A 21,284-nucleotide genomic window follows, 5' to 3' on the forward strand; every position below is an offset into this window, starting at 1 on the left:
AGTTCAAGTTCAAGTTCAATGTTTAAAGGATCAACACTCCAGGGCTCCAGTCCCCCAAATTGATCATCATGCGTTTCCCCAAAATGACTTCTCAATAGTGGCAGATGCAGCTGGGTCATCCATATCAAGAGGAGCCTCCGTATCGTCATCAGCCACCGGCTGCATCACCTGCAGGCTGAGTTTCGGGTCCTTCGAGTAGACCCGTAGTCCAACCACACAAACAGCATTCCACGGATCGGGAGCAGGTCCCTCGAGCTCAGGCATCAAGCTAGGAGGCTTTGTCTCCGCTTCCTGCGGCATATCGAGATCACTGTCAAACTCGAAGCCATCCAGCAATTCCAAGTCACTCATCTCCAAGTTGTCTGTTGCTAGACGAGTGTTAAGACTCGGCCGAGGTGACTCATTTCGACGCATACGAGAAGCAGTCGAAGCATCACGAGTATGCAGACCGTTAGTGTCATGAAACTGAATCTTCGGGACCGAGCCATTCAAAGTTTGTCGCCGGCCACTGCCATCACTGGAGATGCTCTCTGTAGGCGATGCAGTAGGCTTCCCACCCAGGATCTGTGTACCATTCGATAAGCCATTCGGAGCAGGATTGGAAAAGATGGCGTCCATGCGCTGGCTCCGAGCGGACCGTTTCTTTTCACGAATGAAATCCTTCTGTAGTTTTCTCTTCGTTTCATCTCGCAACTTCTTGCGTTCCCAGGCCTTTCGACGCTGCTTCTCGGCTTTTTCTTGTTCTGTCTCTGCAACGAGACCCTTCGCGTTGGCTAAATCATACGAGAGTCCAACCTGGACAAGCTTCTCCCTCCGAACTGATGCAAGGCGACGGACAATCTCTTCGGTCGACTCAACCTCCTCGTTTCGGAATGCGGTAATCTTCATGAGAACATGGTACCGACCCGGTTCAAGGTTGATTTCCGCGTTGACGGATCGACGCATGAAGTGGCTGCTGTGACTACGCACCGTATACTCCTCTTCACCTTCCTTCTGCACGCGGAATTTCAGAACGAAGCTGTATTCGCCCTGAAGACCCATGAAGTATCGAGTATCAAGCTTTATAGCTGTTAGTCTTGCACAGGCTAGACAAGAATTAGAGATGACAAACCTGAGATAGAACAATAACGACAGGACCAGCCTGTGTGACGTTCATCATAAACTTGGTGCTGTGGTAATCCGCAGACCAGGGAACATTCAGCGTTGTCCACTGCTGGGTAATTGTCCATTCGGGTCCAAAAAGACGGGTACGGTCAAAATGCTGGTATTTTCGCAGAAGATCTTTGTATGAGATCCAGAAGAACTAGCCAGATGTTAGCATACTGCTCATAGTCCTTTGTTTTTGGGTTATGCATACTCCATCGTTGCCGAATTTATGGCCAAGGAGCTGCATCCACTCTGCTGTCCACTGCGCAGACCCATCACCCCAATCGCCATGCCATTCCTTTTTGCCCCATGGGTTTCTGAATAAGTCAGTAAGCAGTTCCTCCTATATTTTAGTATGACTTGGCTTACCGGAGACGTAACAGTCGATATCCCTTGATCTCTCGTGCCTCCATAATCGAGTACGAGTGATTCTCTGAGATACCTTTTCGATCGCGTGGAGGACCCTTATACTTCGGATCCAGCCAGTTTGAGAACAATCCAGTACCACATCCAAACAAGAATTCCTCGTTGACCTTCATCAGCTCCTCGTTCCAGAAACGGTCTTTATCCAGAATATCACTTGATAGAATCTCTGAAGTGACACCGCCAGTCAAGTCCTCGATTCCTTCACCAACAAAGCCTCCTTCAATTGCAGAGTAGTCACCGTGGGCTTTGGCAAATGCTTTCTCCAGAAGAGGCAACCAGGTTTCATTTGGATCCACACACTGTGCAAAATAGAGGGCACGCGAGCCTGTCTGCCAGACTCGGCGGTATTCTTCTTCTGCGTCTGTACCATTGATATCATCCCAGAGAGGACGCTCATCAACCGATTCATCATAGTCTGCTGCACGAAGATACAGCTTGTCATCAACAATGCACTGTTGCCATTCGCCGTCTGTATACAACCATCAGTCCTATCCTCACAAACACAATAAAGAGAACCTGGTCCACTTACCGCGATAGAAGACAAATCCATAAATTCCAACCTTCTCATCCCGGGAAACACAGATCTTATCAATTAATTCTGTTTTGTTCCCCATAGTACACAATGCTGCCATCAACCAGCAATCACCATCATATCCCTGACGAACATCCGACGCAGTCGGTCCATTCACAAAAAAATGGGGTTTCTCAAAGATTTCCTAATCATGGAATTAGTTCATGCCTAGGAATTCAAGAAACAAATTCAACCACTCACCGTAACTCGCTTAACACCTCGTGGCCTCATCTCCTCATTCGTCTTATCCAACCCATAGAGATAATTCTTTCTCCCCGATTTCAAATCCAACTCAATATCAAAATGAGGATCTGTATACTTTTGATTCACCCGCTCACACTCCTTAACAAGTCGAGCCACAGACTTCTGACACTCCTTCTTCGCCTGTTCAAATGATTTCACGGCCTCATGGCCCTGAACCACACCGTTAGGTACTCGCTTCGCGCGAGTGCGCGCATAGGGATTGTCAGGTAGTACCGTGTACACTTTTCCAGGGTACTTTGTGTTAAATTGTTCCCAGAATTGTTTCACGGACTCCTGCGGGGCTTGGGAGCGCGCCCGAGGCGGAGGACGGCTGTTAGAGCGTGAGGAAGTACCACAGTACATTTCGTCTTCGAACTCCATGATGAAGTTTTGTGGAACTCTCAACTAAGAAACAAGGCGCAGTCTCTATGATCTTTCCTTTTTTGATATTAAGATCAGTGAGGAGGAATGTGTATAAACAAGTTTGAAAAGGCGGGTCTTGTCTTATTTAGCGTGTTGATATCAATCACTTGACCTGCGACGATCTCATAAAGATTTAAACAAGAACCAGGCAGTGCAGATTCCAAAGTCCTTAAATAAACTAATATCCTTAACAATGCCCCAGATACGGGACGATAGCCATGTTAGGGCGTGACCTTGGAACCCCACGAATAGCACTACTTTGCACGGCCTCCGCCACGGTCATCGCCGAGAGTAACGCCCATAAGCACGGGATCCAACCAATTCCACGCTCTCGTAAGGCTGCAGGAGCGTGCGTTAGACTAGATTGAGTCCACGAATGAACATCCATGCAAGCCAAGCCGAGTGCTCATGGCCCCCAAATTCAGCCGTTTCCCTCTGGTCTCGTTTCCAGGTTCAACCTATCAAAGTGTACACTTGCCAGGATCAAAAAGAATTCGGCCCCCCTATATTTGTTTTCTTCGTGGTATTTCTTTTTCTAACTTGCAGGAACCGGGCAGGGTTGTGGTGTTTCCAACAATAGATATTGGTTCCTGGTCTACTGCAGTACTAGTGGGGCACCTGGTTCAGCTCTGACATCAAGAAGGGATTCGTACTGGGTTTAGTGGACAATGCACTAGTACTGTGCTTGGGAGTTACTTCCCACAGTTCTGAAAAATAAAAAGATAGGGAATTTTTAATTCTAATTGGTAGAATTGCCGTAGCTGAAAAATGAATCATAATGAATTTTTGATGCAACGTAACTTCATTTCATGCCTGGGTGCGCAGGATACAGAAATTTGCACCTAAAATTTGAGGCTGACAGGGCTGAACATCCCGATGCCATGATAGCATCGACCTCCAAAGTCCCATGTCAACATGAAATGGGGAATGTCAACTGTCTTTGTTGCCTGAAATGGGTATGTGCGCCTTGTATTGACGAAAATAACATAAGAGAAAGCCCACCCTGGTCACTCCCCAATCAACGCCAGATAGAAAATAAACAAATGTCGGAAATAATAGGAAATGGAGCAATGAGACGCATTGCCCTGGAAGCTTATGGGTTACCACCCAAAGCGATGAAGCTCACCGTAAGAACTTAGAAAAACGTGAAAAATGCCCGAATGGTCGAGTTAACTCGCTCACTGGAAAAGGCCATTGGTCTTGGTGCGGCCTGAGTAGTGGGAGCTTCCGTTGCGGAAATAGGGGTGCATGCAAGCTTGCTTAGCGGAAAGTCGGCGAACGGGGTCATATTCAAGGAGTGCATCAAGGAGCTCCAAACCGGCTTCCTCCAGTCCATCGACAAGAGCAACATCAGGACGCTTCCACTTGGGGAAGGTTGCCTTGTAGTCGGGGAAAGAAGTAACACCGGGCCATTCTTGCTCGTCGGGAGTACCGAGAACACTATAAGTAAAGTTAGCGCACCGCTTTAAATCCATCAGGAGTTGAGATAACTAACCGGAAGATCTTGAAGATCTCGTCAATCTCGGAGTCACCGGGGAAAAGAGGTTTGCGAGTGCACATCTCGGCGAAGATGGCTCCAACGGACCACATGTCGACTCCAGTAGAGTATTGGCGACCACCGAGCAGAATCTCTGGGGATCGGTACCACAATGTGACGACCTAGAAAACAACAGAGTCAGTAATTGGATTCTCGGAAGCGCTTTCAAGCGATAGAGACTACTCACCTCATGAGTATAGGTACGCAGGGGAACACCGAAAGCGCGAGCAAGACCAAAATCAGCGAGCTTAAGATTACCCTCGCGGTCAATCAGCAAGTTCTGGGGCTTCAGATCACGGTGCAGAATGCGGTGACTGTGGCAGTATCGGACACCCTCAACAAGCTGAGCCATGAACTTCTTCACCATAGCGTCACCCAGGCCCAAGTTGGGGCTCATCATGGATCCATCAGGCAAAGCCTTTCCACGACCACCCTCGCTAACAGGCAAAGCTTCCATGTATTTCTTCAGGTCAAGATCGAGGAACTCGAAAACAAGGTACAGTTTGTGACCATCGGCGTGGACAATGTTGAACAATTGAACGATGTTAGGGTCTTTCATCTCCTTCAGGAGAGAAATCTCGCGGATGGCGGTACTGGGGACACCTTCATCTTCGGCCTCGAGACGAATTTTCTTCAGGGCAACGATTCGGTTGGGGTGATTGAGCTCCCGAGCCTTGTAAACGACACCATAGGTACCTGAGAAAAGACATTGATATGTGAGCAAGGGGATAAGGAGACCACCAGGACGCGTCAAGTCAACAACACGTACCTTCACCGATCTTCTCGATCTTCTGGTAGTTTTCCATGCTGGAATTGATGTTTGATAGAATACTGGGTCCGGACCTGTTCAGCAAAAGCGAACTAAGAAGGAATAAGAGCGGATGCAAGTCCAAACAAGTGTGGTAGAGGATGAATGAACGGAAAAAGTGCGGGAAGGTGGAAAATGTAGCAGGCGAGAGATGTAAGGAGGATTAGGGAGTATTTAGGCCCTGGATTGACTCACGCCTCGGATAATTGTGTCGTCTGGCCCTCGAATTAGGTAGTTATTGAATTTGTGTCGTTGAATACGTAAAACGTAAATTGTGTCGTTAATTGTGGTCTGAGGGTCTTTTTCTCCCAAGTGATAAAGTGGGGAGAAAAACAAGTAAACACTCCCCGCGTCAAAGGCGGTCAGTCATTCATCTTACATCTATGGATGTATAGTGTCTGAAGCCTTTTTATTTCACAAAGTCCATTAAGTCTAATCAATTCGAATTTGAGTATATGTAGCTAATTTGCGAGAAAATGACTTGGAAGATTACAAAATTTGACACTTTTGTCCGTTCCCCCCCTAACTTCAATATGTGCATATGACATTTGGTGGGAATTTTCATAGGACCACAAGTCAAAATAGCTTCAATCTTTCCAATATCTTTGGATAAAAAGTCCAAAAAACTATTTTACAGTTCGACTACCAATGAAGCATCTATATATTGTATAGAGAGATATCATGCCCAGGTGGTTATAATTGTATCCCAAAAACTGAAGTAAATCTACAATTTTTGTATACTAGTATTTCGTCCGACAAAGCTGTAACATTGCAAGTGTTATGATGGTTTGAATAGTTTTAATCTTAAGAGATAATTAGATTTAACTGGCTATTTGAAAATGTCTAATACAGTTAAGTTTGAGACTATCACGCGTAATAATGATGTGTTCCAAGGTTGGAGCATACACCGAAGCGGCATATACTGTGATCAGATAATGACTCGTGATCAGATAATGACTCGGTATGCGACGAATATACGACAAAACGAACAAGAATCCAGCACGTGAATAGGCAGATAAGAAGCTGAACTACCAACTACTCGTCCAATGGGACTTTTATCCAGGAAAATTCCGAGGTCCTCGTGTTGATGCATGTTGAGCACCACCAACCCCAAATGACCCCAACACCCCCGCTCCTTATAATAAGCTGATCGGCCACCTCATACGCTCAGAATCTTACAAATAAGATGTATGCTGGTATCTTTTCAATATCCACTCATTTCAGCTTGAGTCAAGCAACTGAGCATCATGGCGAACACTGCTGGAACAGAGTATCTTGTCAAGGGTGCCACAAAGCGACAGGCCATTCTTGATGCAATCCCCGCAAAATGGCGACTTGAACATCCCATACCTCCAGCGACTGAGGTCCGTGATTTTACAGGTCATTATATCCAACAGTATCTGAGCGAACGTGAGATCGACATCACAGAATCAGATGCTGTCGATATCGTCGCGGAAACCACTTCAGGTCGCTGGACTGCTTTGGAAGTCACCGAGGCGTTTTGTCACCGAGCAGCACTGGCACATCAGTTCGTAAGTTGACACTTCAAAAAGATACTACAAACCAATCTAATTACTGCACAGGTAAGCTGTCTACACGAAATATTCTTCGATGCAGCCATAGAAGACGCAAAACAGCTTGACGCCTACTTCGCCCAACACAAAGCTCCTATCGGCCCATTACATGGCCTACCAATTAGTCTGAAAGATCAATTCCATGTCAAAGGGGTAGAAACCACAATGGGATATGTAGGCTGGATCAATACATTCGAAGGGAAATCCAACGACCCCCGGCGCACTGTAACAGAAAGCGAACTAACAAGAGAACTCCGCAACCTGGGCGCAGTACTCTACTGCAAGACTAGCGTTCCTGCAACTCTCATGTCTGGAGAAACAGTCAACAATATCATCGGCTATACCTGGAACCCTAAGAACAGATTCCTATCAAGCGGTGGCAGCTCCGGTGGCGAGGGCGCATTAATTGCACTGCGTGGCTCTCCTGCTGGATTTGGGACAGATATCGGTGGGAGTGTGCGAATCCCTGCGGGTTTTAATTCTTTATATGGGCTGAGGCCATCTGCGGGGCGGATACCGTATCAGGGTGTTGCGAATTCGATGGATGGACAGAATTCTATTTTATCTGTTATTGGACCACTTGCACTAACGGCTCGCTCATTGGCATTGCTTTTTAAGGCGGTTTTGAGTCAACAACCTTGGTTGCATGATCCCCTTGCGTTGGAGTTGCCGTGGCGGGATGATGTCGTTCTTCAGACAAGAGATTTGATTCAGAGAGCTGGACGTGGAGAATCGACTCTTGCTTTTGGGTTGATGCGATATAATGTTGTGGCCAAGGTTCATCCTCCCATTGCAAGGGGTTTGAATATCGTTGAGCAGACTTTGAAACGACTGGGACATAGAGTCATTACTTGGGATCCACCATCTCATATGATAGCCCATGAGCTGGGTGTATGTTACCCATATGAGTCGATATTAGTTTCGATTTGATATGCTGACACGTAATAGGGCGAAATATTTGATATGGACGGCGGTGCAGATATCAGGTATCATTTTGGACTATCTGGTGAGACGAAAGCAGAACAGGTTATTCTCACTGAGAATGGCCCCGAGATAGCTGCATCAGCTATTGCTGCGCTGAATATTGCAAAGCGCGAATACCAGAAACAGTACATGGATTACTGGAATAGTACCGCAGATCTTACAGGAACAGGTCGTCCAGTCGATGGATTACTTTGTCCTTTGGCTCCTCATGCTGCGGTCATCCCTGGCCAGTATGGCAACGTTGGCTACACAACCTTTGTGAATGTGCTGGACTATACCAGTGTGTCCATTCCTGTGACTTTCGTTGATAAATCCATCGACGTCCGTCCAGAGAATGTATCAGACACTGAACTGGACCATGTTGAGTGGGATTGTGAGTGCATATTTGACCTTTCTTCCGTGACTTTGAGCTAATAGCCATAGATGACGCTGAGACATATGACGGTGCCCCGGTGGGTATTCAGCTGGTGGGAAGACGGCTGCAAGAAGAGAAGATATTGACACTTGCTGAGTATATCGGAGGGGAGGTTGCTCGGGAGGTGGCAAACAGCACTTGAAGAATCCATAGTTCAACCTCTGGATTAGATCGACGATTTTCCTAATTTTCAGATTATCTTCGCGGAGATCATTGGGACAGAGTGAAATCTTTTAATAGTTTAATTGAACAATCCAAACCCAGCTCTTATTACATATAACAAATCACGTTCAATTTATGACTCCAAGTGTACAAAGGGTATTGATGTATATGACCAGATCATCCAAGCATTGCAAAGAAATATATGACAAGGGCAATCAAGGCAATGTAAACATATCTATGTGCGGAAGGGCATTGTGCGTATTCATCCCCTGGTAGATGGAGGTGGTGTTTGGCCCGAAGGCGCAGCCAGGTTAGAGAGTATAGGTGTGGAGGAAGAAGGCGGCCAAGGACCCACAGGCTTAGCCGAGGAAGGAGCTGAGTCGGAAGTAGGTGCAGTTGGGCCGTCTGACCCATTTATCAAGCGGGGACGCTTAGACTGTGGGGGTCCAATGTTTCCAGCTGGTGGACTGCGGGGATCTGCATGGGAGTATGGAGACGCATAATTTGCCGAGGACGCCGGCGTTGAGGCACCTCCATCTGGGCTCATCGCCATGGCCGATTGTAAAGGCCGGAGACGATTTGGGTGAGATGAGGTGTCTTCACCTGGTCTTGGAGGTCGCGCGTCAGGATGGCTGGGGTCCGAGTCAAGTATCGAATTGCTAGGAGCATAAGTTACTCCACTCCGACCTATGCCTTTATCATGCATAACAACGCGTTTCCATTTCGCGACCACGTTGTCGTAGTCCCATCGTGCAGAACCAGGACTAATCTGACTTTCCTTTGCATCCAATTCTCGAGCCACGTCCCTGGAAATCGGGAGAATGTCTGGAGGGAAGAGTGTGAATTCCCGGGGCCACTGACATGAGCCGAGGCGTTCCACTTGCGCTCGTAACTGATTTGCTTCCTGCTGAACTCGGGCCAATTGCTCATCCACGGACTTGCGGGAATCGACTTCGCGGACAAACGCGCGAGCTGTTTCTAGCTGCCACTGCTCGCGACGGGTTTCGAAATTGAGTGAGATCCAATGACTGAAAGCTAGCTCCAGATGTCGCACGGCAATTTCTTCATGCTGTTGGGCTGTTTGGCAGATCATTTTTTGATCCGGTGTAGTTCCCACATGTTTTGTATGGGATTTCGGGTCCGCAGAAAGCTGATCGGACATCCATTGCCCAATCTTACGAGAGAGTGCTTGGCGAACGTTATCAAGGTGCTCATGACCAGGCGGTTGGAGAGGAAAGCTGTTTGACGAGGCGAAGGGCTGGGTTCCGAACAGTGTCGGAGGAGGAGGAAGGAGTTGGAGGCAAAGAGAGGGGAAGCTCTGGGTTTGGATATCGAAATCAAAGGGAGATAGCCGAGGTCGGAAACGAGAACTAACAAACGGAGTATCATCAGTATACAGCGATTCATATTGTAAAGGTCACCAGTACACAATGGCGGAGACAGAAGAAATTATAGAAAAAAATGGATCCATGGGCACTTACGTAGCAGCTTTAATATTGTCAAGCACCTCATGTAGCGCCAGCTCGAGCGCCTTAATGGTATCCGGATTATTAGGGACGGCACCTCGGCTTGCATAATCGGGTAGCTGTAGGGATCCTGATCGTGATTGAGGTTGTATGGGTCGAGGTCCGTCCAGCACGCGACTCGGGTTGGGAATATCATTGATGACGCCGGTGGCATGCCAAGTCGGTGTGTTGAACATCATGCGTGGAGGAACATCGCGTGATTTGGAGGCGGAATCTCCCGTTGTGTAAGGATCGACCGAGGGCTTTTTCTGAAGATTATCAGGGCTATCGTCGCGCTTGCTTGAGCCGGTGCGAGCCTGTCGTCGTGTGATCCCACTGCGAATGCGACGGATTTCCTCTACATCGTGAACACCATCAGGCTTCTTCTTAAACAGGAACTGGTCAAGATGGCGACCCAATGATGATGATGTGAATGCTTGGCCACAGTACTGGCATTTCCGATCCTTGCCCGTCTGATTGGCTCCAGATTTCTGATCATCGACGCGTGAATCTTCAGGCGTTTGTCCTGGGGTTTCGTCCTTCATGGTCGGCAAAGCGGGTCGGGGAGTGGGGGAGTAGCGTCGTAAGGAGTGGTCAATCAGGATGATTAAAAACTAAATGAAGAACATAATCGGGACGTGAGAGGTATTTTTTTTATATAGATTCATGGAATAATTTTTCTTGGGTTTTCCGGGCACGAGCGATCAGCGCGCCAGAGGAGCTGGGGAAAGGGAATTTGGGGGCGGAGGAACTTGGGAAAAGATGAGGAGGTGCAAGACTGCAGCAAAGAGTTAAGAGCCGCCAAGCTTTTTTCTTATCCCAGATTCCCTTTTTATAGATTGAGATTCATCATATCATCATTTTACTCTACATGTTCATGTTGATCATGCATGTGTTTCCACTTTGACATTTAATAAAACACTTTGCTTGAGATTAAAACATTAAAGTCACTGTCTCGATCACTTATCACACACATCACCTATTCCAGTACTCTGTACTTATACTATGTCTCGCCAGAATGCGCCATCTTTTTTGTCTTGCGGGTACTAAACCACCGTTTCACATCTCGGACCCCATGCAGATACAGCCAAGAAAAGGCAAAGACAGCCATAAAATTGAAGACCACATATGCCCAGAAGATTCCCTAAAAACGAGTGTCAGATTCGTAATGAGACCATCTAATACGGGAATACGAGAAAACTCACATAGTCTCGCCATTTGTGTGCATAGAAGACATTGAACCCGGCAGCCTAAGACCAGGAATTAGCACTGGAAAGAAGAGATAAAGGAAATGTTGAAACAAGCAGTTCCAAAATTAGACAAGCTGGAATACTCACAAATTCATCGCCCGACGAATATTGACAATACGCACACATCCCATTTGCGGCATCACGGACATAGCCACCGGCCTCCCGGGCATAAGTCCCCGCATATTGCTGGCATGTCATACCCGAAGGTGGACTGAAGTGAGCTTCTTCCCTTTCAACACAGCGAACGGGAATGTTGTGAGTCAGAACCCCCATGAGACCTTCAAGGAGATAATGGAAAGGGGTGAGCCAGTACATCCACGACTGCCAGAAATAAGGCAATGCGGCATAAGGAACAACCACACCACAGAATGACACAACAAACATGAAGAAGGCAGGAACGAGAATCGATGCGAAGAGCTCATTTGGTGCGAGAGCTGCAATAAACTGTCCAAAGCCAACATAGTAGCACTCGAATAGCATCAACATCATCCACGTATAGCCAGAACTAAAAGAATCTCGTGGAAACCACACTCCCCAGTACCTATGAGTAATAAGAAACCAGCCTTGTTATTTGTTGACCCGTTTGATCACTTACCAGCAGTTGAAATATATCGATCCCGCGACAATGGAGTAGGGAAGCTCAGGTAAAATAGTGCTCACTACAAAGGCGCTCCAGGAATAAATCTTGGAGTTAGACTCACGGGACTCATACAATCCTCGACTATGCAAGTATCGTGGTTGTAGCTGTTGAATTAGGGGCGGTGAGATGGTTAACGTCATGAAGATGGAGAAGAGTCTTGATTGCATATCGATATAGCTGTTGCCCAGATGCCAGAATGTGAATGTGTTGAAAAGACCGGTGAAGATATGTAGCATGAATTTTCCCTGTGACAGTCAGCTCAAGAGTCACATCAATAATCCTAAAGTTGACATACAAGAATGTAATCAGGAAGTCTCCAGTAGGCGACGAAGGTTCTTCTCGTTACTGCCATGATCTGAACATACAGAGGCATGGCGTATTCGCGATCGTCTTCGGCGGCTCCATCAGTCCTCATGCCGCGGCGCGAGCTAATAATGTCATTCAACTCCATGGAAAGATTCTTGGACTCTGTTGATTTGGCCCAAACTTCTCCCCAATCCTGTCCATCATAGTCTGGATTCCCAGCTCCGATGACTTCTAGCATGTACTGAAATTTGGAGTTATTAGAAGACCCTTTTTAAAAAGGGATCATGGGACTTACCTCGGCCGGATTGGCATGTGGTGAGCACTGCTTGCCTCCATTGTTCTGAAAGTACTGGATCATGTTATGAGAGTCGGACCCCAGAGGTCCATTGTAAACCACCTGTCCACCACTTTGGAGCAGAAGTAACTCATCGAATTGCTCAAACAAGACAGCAGAAGGTTGATGGATTGTGCAAAGAATAGCCTGCCCTGCATCGGCAAGTTTGCGAAGGAAACGAACAATATTGAACGCAGCCAAGGAATCCAGTCCTGATGTTGGTTCATCCAGAAAAAGCAGTAGCTCAGGCTTGCTGGCCAATTCCACAGCAATAGTGAGTCTTTTACGCTGCTCTTGGTTCAAGCCCGAGCCAGCAGAGCCCACTGTAGCGCCTGCTATCGATCGCATCTCCAGAAGATCAATCACCTTTTCGCAGTAATCGTACTTCTCTTGCAGTGGGACTTCCTTTGGCTGTCTGAGAAGAGCTGAAAATCGTAATGATTCGCGGACCGTTGCTGTCGGCTCATGTATGTCCATCTGCTCAGCAAAACCGGTTGCACGTTGAAAGCTCTTTGGAAGAGGGCTTTATAAAGTCAGGTATGACAGAAGATTTTGAGTAGTGATACTGGGTCTACTTACTTGCCATCCACTAAAAAGTCTCCAGTGATCACACCGTAGTTGATGCGCTGAGCCAAGGAGTTAAGCAGCGTTGTTTTTCTGTATCCAAATTAGACATCGCCCTATGGCTGGAATGATCAAATTGACTCACCCTGCCCCAGATGCACCCATCAAAGCTGTAAGTCGACCGGGCTTCACATATCCACTGACATTCTGCAATAGCTTTCTCTGACCACCTTTGTAAGGAATCGTATAGCTGACATTCTGCCATGTGAAAATTGATGTATTTCTGGCGATTTCCTGCACAGTATGTTCCGAGCTTTGATCCGTCATTCTCGACGGTATAGGTTTTTCTTCAGCAGACTCGATATCCACAGGGGGTCCAGTATGCTGGATAGCATCTTCAACCTCTTTGGGAGCCTCTCCTCGCTTGAAGATCGTAACTGAGCTTCCTCCCTTGTTGGGCTTTTGAATCTCCATTCCGATCATTGTCAAAACGACGAAGAAAATAAACCAAGCAACGATGATACCAAAATTCCGCCAAAGATGGCTTCTCGAATATGTATACGCAGCCTTAATGTAATCGGCCCCTTGGACCGTCAGCTGATTGGGAGTACTGCCTTGGATTGCGCAGCTTTGGTGACCAGACTGTGCGCCAGAGCCCGCGGGGACAACGTATGGCGTTTCACACTTGATTGCAAGATCATAAAACTCATTCGCCATTAATGCTTCAAAGGCATACTGAACTGGGTTGATCCAGATTAGCCATTTGAGCCAGGGATGCATTTTCCAAGGTGGGATCAAATAGCCTGCATAGAATATATCAGTCTTGTACGCGACGAAGAATCTTCGAACGGGGCGGCATTACCTGTATATACGATCAAAGCTTGGATGGCGACTCCAGTGATGCGAGTAGCTGAAATGTGTAAGTCACTTGAAATAGTTGGATCAAGGGAAACAGAGTACTCACCAACATCCAATGATGCACAAAGCGCACCGAGCGAACGGAAGAAAGAGTACATCGTCATGGTTAGCATAAATATGAACAACAAATTGATGAAGAATTGAGATGCTGTTCGTGCAAGATTGGCCATGCTGAAAAGGAATTAGCTTGGATGATTCTATCAGATGGAAACTGCTCACAAGTAAACGATCAAGTCGAACAGCACAACTTGGATAAAAACTAAGGGTACATCAACAACAACCTGGGCGAGAGCATAGGCGGCTGGACGATAGAATGAACTATGAAGCATCAGTCATGCGTGGCACACGATTCCCAAATTGATACTTACAAGCTCTTGTGTTTCATTAAGATTGGTCTGCTTTGGAATGCAGCTGTGAGCTCCGCAAGCGCGAGGAGGGCGTTGAACAGAAGAATGAAGAACATCACACCTCCTCGAGTAAATATTCCAGAGCTGTCAAAAAGGGATCAGTGATGGGACAAATTCAAATAATCATAATCGCCATTTACCTGGTATTTGGTAAATCATAGAACAAACTTCCCACAATTAAAGCCTGAAAAACGATAACTCCCCATTTACCAGCCAGAGCGGCTCTGTCGCCAAACATCACCAAGAATTGACGATGTGTGAGAATCATGACCTGTTTCCAAAATGGCACTGTATAATTTTTGGTAGTCAAATTCTGCCTGGCGAGTTCTCTGTCGTGTTCTTGAGATTTCATTTCATTTTCAAAGTCATCAATATCCGCAAGTGTGGCTTTGTATACATCGCTCTGGCGATATGCAGCTTGGAACTCATCTGCCGTGCGAGGAATGCGATTTTCCCACCCAGGCTTGATTTTTCTTGCATTCGGATCGCTAACAGATGTGAGGAAATCCGGCGTGGTCCATCGTGGTGGGCACTCGAATCCCAGTCCCTCGAAATGAGCCTTCGCGTCTTCTGAGCGACCGAAGAATGCACATTTCCCATCCTCAATGAGAATCACTTTATCGAATAGGTTGAAGAGATTTTCTGATGCTTGGTATAGAGCGACCAAGGTCGAGACATGGGCAGTGTTGGTTAAGCTACGTAGACTTTGCACATATTCGAGTGCGGTGCTCGCATCTAGTCCTCTTGTTGAATTATCCCAACACTGAGTACTAGCTTTGGTTACCATAGCTTCTCCAATTGAAACTCGCTTCTTCTCGCTTGATAGTCACCAGACATGTTAGTCTATGTAGTATCAATTTTAGAAGATCACTTACCCTCCCGAAATTCCTCGAATAAGTTCGTTACCAATCTTCGTGCCCATTGCATGTTCGATCCAAAATAGTTTGGCAATCGCAGAGAGAAATGTTTGCTGGTAGTCTTTACGGCTTTCTCCGGGGATACGAGATGATTGATCTGGAGTACGAGTCTTCAGAGCAAAGAGCAAGGTTTCTCGCACGGTCAAGGTGGCATAGTGCAAATCATCCTCGGGGTTGTAAGAGACTATCATACCAATCTCAGTATCAAAACCAATAGGTTTTCATTTTTTTTGACTTACCCTCAGACCGATAACTCTTTGCCATCGTCTCCGAATCTGTCGCTCCATATTCAACATCACCCTCGATGCTTTCATAACCGTATCTTTGGTTTCCAATAACCTTGAGAAATGTTGAGCATCCTGACCCCGGTCGGCCGAGTACAAGTAGCATCTCCCCTGGTCGTACACAGCCCTGAGGTTTTAATTTTTAGCATTCATCTAATAATACTCAAACCTGGGAATCATACAGTGAAATCATCCAAAATCGTCCGCAGTTCAGGTCTTCCAGCCCCAGTACCTTTTCTGCCTCTCGTCAACAGTCTTTTGATAAGCCGTGGAATACCAAGGAAGATATCTCCATTAGTAGGCTGAAGTGCTGCTCCAAGTCCTACACCTTTCACAGTGAGACCTTTCCAAACCACTCCAGCATGTCGCGTTTTCTCCTCTTCCGAGTTGGCCTGCCGCTCATTACCGAACATCCGTGAGATTAATCTTTCGATTTGCTCCCATTCTTTCCCCTCATGACCGGATGCATAGCTTTTCCGTTGAGAAAGCGTGCGTGAAAGAGCAACCTCTTGCAATTCGGCATCATCCTGGGGTGTTTCGGATTTCGACGAACCCGTGCCACTGATTGGTGAATCCTCTAGTTGATCTGATTCAGAAGAGTCACTGATACTTGGAGGATCGGATTTCTTCTCAGAATTTCGAATAAGTGTGTCTTCAGTACTGGGTGAATTTTCCGGATCTGTTTGCTGAGCCATGATGATGGCAGATCTCGGGAGCTGAATTATGAGTTGACTGATGTACTTATTCTTCTTGAACCTGGAGATCGTCAACTAGAATTTGTAAAAAGGAATATGCAGCATCAGGAAGGAATAATGCTGACACTGAAGATAACTTGAAACAGGTATAACTATATGGTCTTCTCCCCGGTCAAGGCAGTCATGCTAGTACAATGCATAGTATTACGTCAAGTATTATGATCCTCCAACTAGAAACGACTCGTGTTCGGCCTCGGGACGTTGAGCTCTCCGACCAGATTCCAAAAGCCGCTTATCTCCGAGATCGTAGAGAGATTGAACGTCTCGCTAGGATGACGAGGGTGGAATATCCGATTATGTGATATGCATGTCCCGATCTAGGCTGTACAACCATGTGAGGAAGATGAGAGATACCAAGGTTCCGGACGGAAATGACATCTTCGATCATGAAGTCATCGAACCAAAATATTTCTTACTAGTTTCCATCAATTAGAAGTTGCGTATCTGTAAATCCGTTTGGTTGTTTCTGCTTAACTGGATTTGTCTTCATTCCACACAGAGATTCGAGCCCCTTGCTTCATACTAATGGTTCCTAGCCGCCGTGAGGGATATATGAAGCCCGGTTCAAGTTTTCAAGGAAAATATTCTGCGTGTGCTTATCTCTTCTGGAAAGATACTACTCGATTCCTTGATCATGATACGACCTTCTTATCCTGGTTCTGGTAACTTGAAGTAGGTGTATCCGGAGCTCAGTCAGATTGCCGTCACTCACACATCACCGCTGGTCACATAAAACAGTAAGAAGGGATGACGAATGAACAAGCCGGATATCCGAATCTTCCCCTTGTTTAAATGTAAAAGCGCTCAAGTGCTGCATGTTGATATCAATGTCCAAGTTGAGTCCGACAAGGAACTGACGACCTAAACCAAGCTCAGATATGGCGACACTGGCATATAACCGCGACTCGGACTAATACCCAAGAGACATCACCCAGAATCCCAATCGAAAGCTGACGGAAGATCAATCATGACGGTATGTGATCTTTTGATTCAAAGATAGCACGCCAAGCAGATGACTGCGTAGATGAACAAGCACATATGCAGCTTAAGATTCAAGAACAGATCCCGTCGACAAAACCACACATGTGCATGGGGCAGGGATCTGGGACTCATCAATTGAGGTAAAGGGTGGTGAATCCTATAGGATCAGATTTATCCTTCCAGGCCTTGCACATCTGGGCAGCGTTCATGTTTCATCAAGTCGTACGGTGCCAGACTTCGATTCTAGTCTCAGCGAGACTCGAAGTTATGTTGTAGAGCCAATTCTCTCAAACATAAGTGTGATCGACTGATGCAAAATATTCCATTCATTTACTCGTGAGAAACGTTATATACTTGGAATACATAACAGTTTCAAATGCACAGATCCAAGACATCTAGATCTATTGCAGCCACTCCCCAACCCATTTCTCAATCCACTCTGACTTTACCGCATCGACTTCACGTAATTTATCACTAGCCTGAGCAGTATTCTGTGTATCCAACGCACTTTCAGGGGTCGTGTGGGCCACCAAACCCTCGAAAAACTCAAGTAGCTTAGCAGCTGGATTCTTGGCAAGATGAGCCTGTAGTTCCGCCTCCTTCAAAACCTTGTCACCCTGGCTGGCAGCCTCCACGTCCTTTCGGACACGTATTACCCAATCGCGCAGAGGAATAGTCTCCACAGTTTTTCCAGCAATCTTGTGAAGAGCATCCACAACAAAGGGTTGAATTTCCTTCCAGGACTTGGGGTTCAGGTTGACAGGGTGATAGACACTTAAGCTGGAATTATTGAGAAGAGCCACATCAACTAGGATCTCAGCAAGTAGATCAATAGGCACCCAGTCGATACGGTCCAGACTAAGGGAATCTGGAAGAGCTTCAAGGTGCAATGAGCTCAAAACCACGCTCGGGAACCACTCTGATTTGTTCCACAATCCAGGATAACGGATAGGACCGGCGACTTGACCAACACGCGCAAATGCAGGGTGGGGAAGGCCTTGTTGTGCTGCATATCCAAGGAGATGCTCGGAGATGTACTTGCTATTAGCGTAGCCGTTCGGAGCCGGAGTCGTAGTCGTGATAATAGTTTCAGGGATAAGCCCGGTCTCTGTCTGGTGACCCAGAGTCGAGCTGATTGAGGAAACAAAGAGCAGGCGTGGAGAGCGAACAGCCTGACTGCTAAAGTTGATGAGATTAACCACACCTGTCAAATTTGGCTTGAATGAAGCCAGGGAGAGGTTGAAGTTAACGGGCCAAGCATTGTGAAAGACAAGTGTTGCTTGCTCTTGTAACTTCTGAAGCTGCTCTTGCTGTAACCCAAAGTCAGCTTGGCTGAGATCAGCTTTCCAGAAGCTGACGCGAGCCTCGTCGGCCGGGGCAAGCCCATAGGCTGCTGCGCGTTCCAGCTGGCGATCGCGGGCACGGTCATCTCGGTCGAGACAGTAAACGTGCTCAACCTGGGAACTATTCGTCAGAGTGTTGAGCAGGTGTGTACCCAGTTGGCCTGTGGATCCTGTCAGGATGACCGAGTGGGTGGCTGGGGGTTCTTCAGGCTTCTGTGTCTCGGTAATCTTGATCTGTCCGATCAGGTCCTTCAGCAACTGATCCCGCTCTAGAATCAACGCTTGATTCTTAGCCTCAGTAGATTCTTCACTAGTCTGGTGAAGATTCTGGAGCGCGTGGGTAAGTCCGACCACGGTTGGATTCAGATAAATCACGTTCGGGGTGAGACTTTGGAGGTTGAGGCCTCGCTTAAGCACACGGGTAGCTGTAATGGCCTGAAGAGAATCCAGGCCAAGGTTGAACCAGTTCTCCTCACTAGTAAAACTCTCTAGGTTCCAGCCTGTGATGGCTAAGATTGATGTCTTGATATACTCGGCCACCTGGGCGGTATCATCGACCCCACCAGGCCCATCTTGGTGATTCGCATCGAGCTCAGCTAACTTATCTGCATCAGCATAAAGATTTTCAATTTCCTGTGCATAAAGCATGAGTGTTCCAGCGCGCTGGACGGTTCCCTTGCCTGTACGAGGTATCGGCTTCTCAGGCGAGGTGAAGATAATATGGCTCTTGGCGATGCGAGCATGGGCAGGAGTGGGGAAATTGGCTTCCTCGATGCTGGGCCAGAGTTTCTCGATCATTTCTGCGCGGTCATTCACGCTCAGGGCCTTACCACCGGCAAGTTCGATCATAAGTGAAGCTTGGAATCGTTGAGCGCCAACCACGAGACATCCAGTGACCTCTGGGTTTGCGGACACAATTTGGTGCTCAAATGTGACAGGATTTGTTTTCTCTCCATTGAGGAAGACAATAACATCATCCACACGAGCAGAAGGACGCCAGAGATTAGGCTTGGTAGGGTGGCGGACCATAAGATCATTGGTATGATATTCTTGCTGATCCGGGAAGATGGTGAATGGGAACTGGTAGGCTTGACGGGACGGGGTACGGACCACAACCGCTTCATACTCTTCCCCGGAAACATGGCGATGCTCCACTCCCAGCTCTGGGTTGAACTGGAGATACCGCCAGTCTTGCAGTGGATCACGGTCAGGTGCGTGGATCACATTCAGAATTCCCAGCTCTGACGCGCCATATCCATTCATTAGAGGGATCTTGGCTGCGACTGTATTTCCAATAGCCTGTGGTAGATCACCGCCACAGTAAACAATGTGATCTAGATGAGTGGAACAGTAGTCTAGAAGCTCGGGGTCTTGTGCCAACTCCAGTACAATAGATGGCACGACTAGGGCATTGTCGAACGGAGTTTGCTTCCGCGCCGCTACAAGGCCAGCGGCAGTAGGCAGACCAGCCGATGTGGGCATAATAAGAGTAGTCATTACCGGCATTGTGATGAAAACAATAAAGCCAATTCCAGCAGCCTGATAGGGCATTAGTATTCATTTTTGACATTGGCTCATCTGCTTATCAACTTACATGGAACGGAGGCATTGTCATATACATTCTCTTCCCAAAGGACTTTCGGTCTTGTCCCTCACATCCCTCGGGAATTTCCATTCGGTTCATACGCATGTGCGTCGCGGCAGACTCGTGAGTCCATTTAATGGGCTTAGGAATACCTGTCGACCCGGATGTATGTAGGAAGACAAGAGGTTCTGATCCAGCTTCAGGGTATGTCTTGTTGAATTCAAAGTGCGGATACTCTGTTGTAAGTAGTATTTCCAGGCTTGGAATATCTATAGGATTGACTGAACATCCTTCTAAGATAGGCCCCACGAAAGGGGGCCTCGGCACAGGAGTCAAGAAGGTGGTGCAGTCGAGTTTTTCCAACAGATACTTATGAGCTGCAGTGCTGTTACGTGGAGATGTAAAAAACATCTACCATAGTACAATTGTTAGCTGCCACGTATTCTGGAAGACCATTTTTGAGGGGTAATTCGTACGCAATAACCAGCCTTCACGGCACCCAGAACCAAAGCGGGATACCGGAGGTCGTTTGGACCCACGTAGCAAAGCACTTCGCCATTACCCGGACCCAATGTCTCTGTTAACCAATATGCGAGACCATTGATGGCATTGGCAAAGATCTTGTAAGAGATCTTTCTATATCCATCATCGTAACTCATAGGATTGGTGGGGTATTCAGCATAAAGAGCATCAGGCTTAGAGGCCGCATAGTGATCAACTAGATTAGGGATTAGTTGAGCCCGGGGATCGAAGTCCGATGGGTCAAAGGTAGCCATAATGTGTTTGATTCAAAGAATCAGAAGGATAAGGATAAAGAAATATTTTGAATCAGCACAAGGAAAAATAAAGAAAGAAAAACTGCGCTCTTCTTTTCAAGAGGGGGGGCCCTTTATGTGAAATAATAGAGAGGGGGACTATCAGTGGGAACAGGGATCATAACGAGACAAAGAAACTTGCAATTTAAACCGGGATCCTACGGGCGCATGGCTATGCTCCAATACATTTCTTGAAAAAATATTTCTTGAAAAATTCTAGGGCTGTTAAAATGTCCCACAGTTACAAGACTCAAAAAGACAAGTGCTGCTGAATCACAGCCAGAAAGATGGGGGCCAAATGTTCAAAATTGAGTCGGGTTAGCATCTATCCGGGAATCCGATGATAGTACTTGTTGTTGTTCTAGTCTCGCAGCTGGCTTTCATACATTAA

At 46.9% G+C, this 21,284-nt stretch overlaps 6 protein-coding genes across 6 annotated transcripts; 1 reads left to right on the top strand and 5 right to left on the bottom strand.

Moving 5' to 3' along the window:
• Positions 1-66: 66 nt before the first annotated feature.
• Positions 67-2,767, bottom strand: N7483_009556 (uncharacterized protein; the record flags this gene model as incomplete). The annotated part of the gene is made up of 6 exons (XM_057092983.1): positions 67-1,059; positions 1,112-1,303; positions 1,358-1,463; positions 1,516-2,041; positions 2,102-2,288; positions 2,345-2,767. The coding sequence occupies 6 exons, from the start codon at positions 2,765-2,767 to the stop codon at positions 67-69; spliced, it is 2,427 nt and encodes an 808-aa protein (XP_056944157.1).
• Positions 2,768-3,987: 1,220 nt separating this feature from the next.
• nimX (cyclin-dependent serine/threonine-protein kinase CDC28) lies at positions 3,988-5,152 on the bottom strand (the record flags this gene model as incomplete). The annotated part of the gene is made up of 4 exons (XM_057092984.1): positions 3,988-4,249; positions 4,305-4,468; positions 4,534-5,042; positions 5,116-5,152. The coding sequence occupies 4 exons, from the start codon at positions 5,150-5,152 to the stop codon at positions 3,988-3,990; spliced, it is 972 nt and encodes a 323-aa protein (XP_056944158.1).
• A 1,249-nt stretch (positions 5,153-6,401) lies between these two features.
• Positions 6,402-8,269, top strand: gmdA (putative general amidase GmdA; the record flags this gene model as incomplete). Its single annotated transcript, XM_057092985.1, has 4 exons — positions 6,402-6,686; positions 6,738-7,619; positions 7,677-8,085; positions 8,136-8,269. 4 exons carry the CDS (start codon positions 6,402-6,404, stop codon positions 8,267-8,269), a joined length of 1,710 nt encoding a protein of 569 aa, XP_056944159.1.
• A 282-nt stretch (positions 8,270-8,551) lies between these two features.
• Positions 8,552-10,339, bottom strand: N7483_009559 (uncharacterized protein; the record flags this gene model as incomplete). The annotated part of the gene is made up of 2 exons (XM_057092986.1): positions 8,552-9,659; positions 9,771-10,339. 2 exons carry the CDS (start codon positions 10,337-10,339, stop codon positions 8,552-8,554), a joined length of 1,677 nt encoding a protein of 558 aa, XP_056944160.1.
• A 458-nt stretch (positions 10,340-10,797) lies between these two features.
• N7483_009560 (putative ABC transporter) lies at positions 10,798-16,109 on the bottom strand (the record flags this gene model as incomplete). Its single annotated transcript, XM_057092987.1, has 16 exons — positions 10,798-10,938; positions 11,000-11,044; positions 11,132-11,585; positions 11,640-11,929; positions 11,980-12,231; positions 12,286-12,847; positions 12,904-12,981; positions 13,034-13,691; positions 13,751-13,798; positions 13,853-13,977; positions 14,026-14,124; positions 14,175-14,297; positions 14,354-15,031; positions 15,089-15,314; positions 15,370-15,541; positions 15,597-16,109. The coding sequence occupies 16 exons, from the start codon at positions 16,107-16,109 to the stop codon at positions 10,798-10,800; spliced, it is 4,464 nt and encodes a 1,487-aa protein (XP_056944161.1).
• Positions 16,110-17,551: 1,442 nt separating this feature from the next.
• N7483_009561 (NRPS-like enzyme) lies at positions 17,552-20,854 on the bottom strand (the record flags this gene model as incomplete). Its single annotated transcript, XM_057092988.1, has 3 exons — positions 17,552-20,032; positions 20,088-20,314; positions 20,563-20,854. 3 exons carry the CDS (start codon positions 20,852-20,854, stop codon positions 17,552-17,554), a joined length of 3,000 nt encoding a protein of 999 aa, XP_056944162.1.
• Positions 20,855-21,284: the final 430 nt, after the last annotated feature.

The sequence above is a fragment of the Penicillium malachiteum genome (assembly GCF_028827825.1).
Source record: "Penicillium malachiteum strain IBT 17515 chromosome Unknown utg000004l:1.0-4883003.0:1.0-4884900.0, whole genome shotgun sequence".
Taxonomy (NCBI): domain Eukaryota; kingdom Fungi; phylum Ascomycota; class Eurotiomycetes; order Eurotiales; family Aspergillaceae; genus Penicillium; species Penicillium malachiteum.